Source organism: Alligator sinensis, unplaced genomic scaffold (genome assembly GCF_000455745.1).
Source record: "Alligator sinensis unplaced genomic scaffold, ASM45574v1 scaffold104_1, whole genome shotgun sequence".
In the NCBI taxonomy this organism is placed as follows: domain Eukaryota; kingdom Metazoa; phylum Chordata; order Crocodylia; family Alligatoridae; genus Alligator; species Alligator sinensis.
Window position 1 is genome coordinate 25,271 of NW_005841867.1, and position 7,919 is coordinate 33,189.

Here is a 7,919-nt window from a genome sequence, read left to right on the forward strand (position 1 = left end):
CTTCAGACTGAACTGACTGACAGAAATAAGAAAGAAGCTAAGAATTTGGGGCTGTTACAGAAACTATGCATGGAAGAACAGCAAGCTAGCAGCGAAGGTGAATATATGAATCTATAAGACTTTTATGTGGTCTTTCCTGCTTTATGGTTCAGAAATGTGGACTACATATGCTAGACTGAACAGCTTCCACATGAGATGCCTGTGTAAGATCCTGAAAATAAAGTGGAAAGATCAGAATATGAAACACAGAGGTACTAAAGTGCACAGGACTAACACACTTAGAAACCACTGTCAAGAAGAGGAGATTGCAATGGACTGGCTATGTCAGGAGAATGGGAGAAGACAATACAAAATCTTTTGTATAGCTAGATTCAAGACAGCTCTAGAAAGTAGGGTTGCTCTAAGGCGGGGTACCATGACTGAAGTCATTTAACATTCTGGAATTGAAGTCATTTAACATCAGTGTAGAAAGCTAGGAAGAGTGGTTGGATTCCTGTCCGATCTGGAGGGGACATCTAGCACTGGGTGCCTGGTCAACATGAAGTGCCTTTGATCCAGAGGATGAAAGCAAATTGAGAAAGAAGAAAACAGCATGCTGGAAACTTGGACTCTAACTCAGACAACACACGGACCTGTGAAACTACGTTGTGGTGGACGTAGTCTTTCTGGACTTTAGGAAAGCCTTTGACACTGTCTCTCACCCCATTCTCATTAAAAAAAAATAGGCGACTGTGGTGTCAATGCCTACACAGTCAGATGGGTGACAAATTAGCCAGACAGTCGCACCCAGTGAGTAGTGGTGGACGGGTCATTTTCGATCTGGAGGGATGTGGGCAGTGGGGTCCCCCAGGGCTCAGTCCTTGGGCCCGCACTCTTCAACATCTTCATGAGCGACTTGGACGAGGGGGTGAAAAGCACCTTGTTCAAATTTGCAGATGACACTAAGATGTGGGGAGAAGTGGGCATGCTAAAGGAGAGGGACAGGCTACAACTAGATCTGGACAGGTTACAGGGGTGGGCAGATGAGAACAGGATGGGTTTCAACACTGACAAGTACAAGGTACTGCACCTGGGAAGGAAGAACCAGCCGCATACCTACACGCTAGGGAACTCCCTTCTCGTCAGCACAGAGGCAGAAAGGGATCTTGGAGTCATTACTGACTCCAAGATGAACATGGGCCACCCATGTGAGGATGCGGCCAATAAGGCTAACTGCACCTTGTCACACATCCACAGATGCAACACAAGCAGATCCAAGGAGGTGATCCTCCCTTTTTATGCGACACTAGTCAGGCCGTACTTGGAGTACTGTGTCCAGTTCTGGGTGCCACACTTCAGAAGGGATGTGGACAGCATGGAGAGGGTCCAGAGGAGGGCCACTCACATGATCAGGGGGCAGCAGGGCAGGCCCTACGAGGAGAGGCTACGGGACCTGAACCTGTTCAGCCTCTACAAGAGAAGGCTGAGCTGGGATCTGGTGGCCATCTATAAACAGGCCAAAGGGGACCAGCAGGCAATGGGGGAGTCCCTGTTCCCCTGAGTACTACCGGGAGTAACAAAGAATAACGGTCATACGTTGACTGAGCAGATTCAGGCTAGACATCAGGAGGCACTACTTCAGTCAGGTCGGCTAGGATCTGGAACCAACTTCCAAGGGAAGTAGTGCTCGCTCCTACCCTGGGGGTCTTCAAAGGGAGGCTAGATAGACACTTAGCCACGGTCGTTTGACCCCAGTGCTCCTTCCTGCCCAGGGCAGGGGGTCAGACTTGATGATCTGCTCTGGTCCCTTCCAACCCTACCAACTATGAAACTATAACTTCTCTAGGTAGCTTGTTTCAATGTTTAACCACAATCATAGTGAGAAAGCTTCCTACTACCCAAACTAAATTTCCCTTGTTGCAATTTTAATATCCTTTGTCCTGTTCCCTTTGGCCACAGAAGGTAGTCTATGACCTTCTTCTTTAAATACCTGAAGGATGGTTATAAAGACTATTATCAAACTTCCCCTCAATCTTCTCTTTGCCAGACTAAATAAACTGTTTTTCCAACCTTTTCACACGAGTCATATTTCCTTGAGTCTGTGGTTTGATTGCTCTGTGTTTGAAAAGTCAGTTTCACAGTTGCCCTTAGTTTGACAAGTCAGTTTCAGAGCAGTGTGTTCTGTGTGGGACAACACTCACAACTAAGGGTGAGATGGAAGCTTCCTGATTTTGATCACCAATGATACTCAGATATATATGTCAATGGGCCAGGGTTAACATAAGCAAAAAAGATTTAAAAGCCAAGCAACCTGTGACCAAACTGAACCAGCAACCAGAGAACAGTTATTTGAATACTTTTGACTTTATCTTATGCAAATTTAAGGACTAAATAGAAATACAGATGATGGCTCCTGAGGCAGCACTGAAGGAGACCCAATAATGGAGTAGACAAGAAAAAAAGCTGTAGAAGTTGAGGGATATACATTAACCTTGAGTGTTCACCTGATATAATCCATTTATGTATGAAGTGTCACCTGAGAGGCTTAATGAAATACAAGATCCAAGAACTAGAGAGGCAGCTTGTGGTATTCAGATGGAAATATGGTGGAGGAGAGAAAAGAGATTGTATGGACAACTCAAGATTTGTAGACACTTGCTAATAAACCAAATGACCTGGAGGACTGACTGCTAGATAATGGTGACCATTAGAACAAGGCAATGGAAGAGACTGGCTACAGAGGGATAGAGGATTGTAGCACTGGAGAATAAGGATGATATACAAACAGAAAGAGAAGAAACAAAATTAGCTAGACTCAGAAGATAAGATGGGGACCAAAGAGTCCAAAAGACTGAAGAGGAACACAGATGAAATACTGAGGAGTTCAAGAGTTAAAACAAGATGGAGTGTTTTGCAGAAAAAGAATACTAAGAATAAAAGAATATTAAGAAGAGAATTGGAGAGTAAAGAAAAAGGAAAGTCTACGAGCTTTGTGACTCTTTTAGAAGAATCGACTGGCTGTCACCTGAGCAAATCCAGAGAACAGGATAGCATGCTGTAAGAAGAGATGCAAGGCGTCAGGGCCTCTGGACAGTCAGACCCAGCTGGGCAAGCTCATGAGCTGCCATACCTGACCTTGATCCATAGCTAATGTGACTGTCCCAGTTCTCTGAGACTGGACTGGCTGCTGAAAGCACCACTCAGCCCATTTAAGTACACCTGCAGCCTCAGGCTGCAGGCACAACTTGATAACAGCCTCAGTCTGCTCTGGCAAGCTTTATGTTCACTACTGTCTCTAGTTCTCCTAGCTCCTGACGCAGCTTCAGCTCTCCCTGACCCTGCTCTTGGATCTTCCCTGGAACTTGGCACCTGGCTGTCTGATTCTCTTGGTTTCTGACCTCATTTTACACCCAGAACTATACCTCATAGACCTTAGCTCCAGTGTCCCGGACCCTGACCTGACAGTCTGGTAACCTGCACCCCAACCCAGCTGACCTCCTTGTTGCTCTCTGGGGACCTATCCCAACTGAAATCTTACACAAGGTAAGGACCTGTAACTGAAGATGACGACTGTGTTCATTCATTTTAGGATAAATGACACTACCAAGTTTGCATTGGAACAGATTAAGTATGATTATGCCAAATCAAAAGGTGGCTCTCATGACTGTCAGTGGAATTCTTCCTTTCCTGGTCCATACAAAAGGAGGGTGACAGTTAAAAAAATTAATCAACAGAACTGGTGCTACAGATTAGGTTTGGGGATATGTGCGCAGCAGAAGGCATTCACAGAATGAAGACACTCCTCAAATGCTGAACTCCTCTAAATGTGATACTAGACTTTTGGGATCAAGGCTGGCAACTAATAAGAAAAAGCTTTGAACCAAGAAATGGGGGAGAAAGTTCATGGACTAGCCATGACTAAAACATGAGGTAAAGGAACACCAGAAGGTAGGTGTAAAATGGTGATCCAATCCCTTTAAGGAGGAACGGTTAACCCTTTCAAGAAAGTCTAGCTTTGCCATTGGGCATTTGGGTAAGCAGAAAGTATCCCACTGGGAGCTCCCAGAAAAGTATGTAAAAGGAGGAGGAAGCAATCTATGAAAGGAACAGCTTGCTGCAAGGAGGGGTCAAGCAGGTGTGCTGGGACCCAAAAAAAGTGGGGATCCCTTCCTAGTGTCCAGGACAGGGCAGAGAGGGATTTTGTTTTGTTTGTCTATTTAAAAGACCGAACTTTGCTTTAGTGGACTTACTGAGAATCTTCTCAAAGAACAAATTCCCCTGCAAACTAGCAGGCTAAGCAACCTTACAGTAGGAATCTGGATAGCCAGGAGAAAAAAAAAATTAAATCATCTCATCTAATACTGAGAAGAACAATAGCCAGACATACAATATTGTTAGCAACAGCAGTATCCCATCTGGTAAGGAAAATGAGTGGCATCGTGAACATTTGTAAATGAATGCAAAGAATACGAGCAACAAATTGGAGAATGAGAACTACTGCTGTCCAATTTCAAATTGGCCCTTATAGAGGTAACAGAAACTGAATGGAACAACACCCAAGTACTGCAATACTGATGATAAATAGAAATAAATGAAGATAGTTGAAAAGCATCTTACATTAATTATGTAATAAACAGCAAAGGAATAAAGAGAGACAGAATAATCAAACAGAATCTATTTAGGTCCAAACCACTCCAGATCCAAACATTGGACTGGATTGCTACAGATCCAATTATTTTATGTGTGACAATTTTTCCTAAAAATGTCAGATAAGGAATTTTTGTCAATGTAATTTAAGCAGTGTAATCACTTTTTTCTTTTATCTTGTTTTTCATTTCTGCCTGTCAAGAGTCCCTGTATACAACCCTGTAAAGCCATATGCCTTGAATCTACCTCTCACTGGTCGAGTCTACACGAGATGCTGACTGTGCAGCAGCCAAATAATACTGCGTGCTAGCGCATCACAGCATGGGCAGTGCTAATATGGTGCTTCACAGTTATTAGGCTACTACGCAGTTGCATCACTTAAAAGATGTTCGCTGGCACTACTGCACAGTAACTCTGGTTACTGCATATTTATTTAGTACTTGCTAATAAAAGTACTAAATAAATGTGCAGTAATCACTGCACAGTAGTATCTTTTGTAAACATGTCCACCGAGGAACTTTTTTGATACTCTGTATAAAGGATGCTACATAAAATGTACTCTATTTTACCGCCTGAAACGACTAATCTTTATAGATTTAATTTAAAAAAAAATTAAGGTAGTTAATAAACTTACAAATATAAGGCTGCATTAAACTTGGAATGTTTTATGAAATCTGTTGACTTTGGTTTAAATCAGTAATCAAATGACACTGAAGATCTTCAGATCTGATTTTAAAAGACCAAATATATACATTTTAAGCATCTTTTCTAGCAATATAGAATCATCTCGCCAAAACATATGAACTATGGTACATACCTAGAAAATACATTGTTACGTTTTTTAAATCTCAAATTCAGTTTTAATGTTAACCCATTTACCAACTATGTCAGCAATCCAAAAGAATGTAGTGAAAATACCTTATCTGTAAGAAGTTGGGCAAGATTTCGCTGTTTTCTTGCTAGATATTGATCATATAACTGAGCCAGTTTGGCTGCCAGAACATGCTCACGACTAAAACAAGGATGATGGGTGAATATTAACCCAGAAATATCTATGTCCATTTGAAACTGGCCATGAGGATCCCCAGAGCCAACAATATATTGGTTGGCAGGCATCAGTTTTATTGCCTGAAAAAAAAGAAAAGATTAAAATTGTATTGTAGGATTATTCTGAAAGATACATTAAACATTGGAAAGATGACCCCTTAATAGGCAATAACCTAGTAATCTTATCTGTTTCAACAATATGAAATTTATAGATGCTAGGGTCAGAAGGGACCTCAAAGGATCATCGAGCCCAAACCCCTGCCAGTGGCAGGAAAGAGAAAAAGTGCTGGGGTCATGTGACTCCAGCCAGGTGCTTTTCCAGTCTCCTCTTGAAGACCCCCAAGGTAGTGGAGAGCACCACCTCCCTTGGAAGCCTGTTCCAGATTCTAGCAACCCTAACCATGAAGAAGTTCTTTCTGATGTCCAACCTAACCTACTCTCCATCAGCTTGTGGCCATTGTTTCTAGATATTCCAAGGGGTGCTTTGGTAAACAGAGTATTACCTATTCCCTGATGCCCACCCCGGTGAATTTATATACTGCCACAAGATCCCCCCACAGTCTTCTCTTGCAGAGGCTGAAAAGATCCAGGGCCATCAGCCTTTCCTCACAAGGCCTTCCCTGCAGGCCTCTAACCATATAAGTGGCCCTCCTTTGAACCCTCTCAACATTGTCCACATCCCTCTTGAATTGCGGCGCCCAGAATTGGACGCAGTACTCCAGCTATGGCCTAACCAGTGCCGCATACAGAGGGAGCATCACCTCCCTGGACCTGGTCATGCACCTACTGATGCATGACAAAGTGCGGTTAACTCTGCTAACTGCTTCATCACATTGACGACTCATATTCATCTTGAAGTTGACAATGACTCCGAGATCTCATTCTGCCACTGTGCTGCTGAGGTCATCCTCCAGCCTATAGGTGTGCTGGTGATTCCCTCTCCCTAGGTGCAGCACCTTGCACTTTTCCTTGTTAAACTGCATCCTACTGTTCTCTGCCCACTTCTCTAACCTGTCAAGGTTCTGGTTTGGTTTCTTCCCATCAGTGTATTTCTTCGCCCCATAGTTTGGTGTCATCTGCGAACTTGAACACAGTGATTTCTATGGCCTCATCCAGGTCACTGATGGAGATATTGAACAGCACCAGCCCAAGGACCGAGCCTTGGGGGACCCCACTGCCCACATCTTTTGAAGCTGATAACAACCCATCCACCACCACTCTCTGGGTACGACCCTTACGTCAATTTGCCACCCACATAACTGTGTAATCGCCTATGACACAGCCATTCAATTTGTGTATAAAAATAGGATGGGATACTGTATTGAAGACCTTCTTAAAGTCCAAGTTGTATCTTGTTTATCAAAAAAAATCAAGTTTGAGAATTCAGGGTTACAGAACCACAAACAACTCTTCCAGCCTATTCCAAAAAAGCAGAACGCAGTCTGTCCACCCATGGTATGAGTGAGCTAGCTAACCCCTCCTGGAAACCCTGCCAAAGTACTTCCAGGGTTAATTCTATCATTTAACAAGACTTGGCAGAATTAGTTTGTTGTTTTTTTTTTTGGGGGGGGGGGGGGAGGGGTTGTTTGTTTTTTTTAATATATATATAATTTTGACAGCTTTAAAAAAAAAAAAAAAAAAAAAAAAAAACCCAAAACCCCAAAACACAATTTTTAAGCAAAAAACATTTGTTTAAATTTTTTAATCGATTTAAATTTTCAGGACTGTGAAAAATTAGAGGTCTTGGGGGCAGACAGTTTAGTAATGACAATATACTGTTAAAAATCACGTAAAAATATAAAAAGTATATATCCATAAATCAATAAAACATACCTGTTTTAAATAATTCTGTTCACTCACCAGGAAAGAGCTGGAAAGGCAGGGACCAGAAGAGGAGGGCAGTGGCACTAACAGAGCTCCGAGAACATGGGGAGAGGGAGAGGCAACTCCATAGAGCCCCTGCCAGCTGGGACCCCGCGCTCCTGCCACCCTGCTCTAGGCCCCGCCGGCACTGGCCCCAGGACACCAATGTGGGCCCTGTGCTCCCACTGGCTCCCTGCCCACTCACACCCAGTGCCCTCTAGCCCCATGGTACAGGCGGGGGGCAGCGCACAGCCCTGCGCCAGCAGGGAAGAAGCTGGTGCTGAGCGTGGGGAAAAGTGGCCCATCACCTGCCCCATGGCCGGTGCTCCGCGGTGCAGGCACTCGCAGCCTGGGCGGCACTGTCTGGAGCAGGCACAGGCAGC

At 43.8% G+C, this 7,919-nt stretch overlaps 1 protein-coding gene across 3 annotated transcripts in view; it reads right to left on the reverse strand.

Annotated features, from left to right (window-relative positions):
* CC2D2A (coiled-coil and C2 domain containing 2A) overlaps positions 1 to 7,919 on the reverse strand; it is a 72,915-nt gene that overhangs the window by 18,892 nt on the left and 46,104 nt on the right. For all 3 annotated transcript variants that reach the window (XM_025192613.1, XM_025192609.1, XM_025192621.1), the window contains one exon: positions 5,545 to 5,754. In XM_025192613.1, the coding sequence (XP_025048398.1) occupies positions 5,545 to 5,754 (210 nt within the window). The remainder of the gene's footprint in view (positions 1 to 5,544; positions 5,755 to 7,919) is intronic.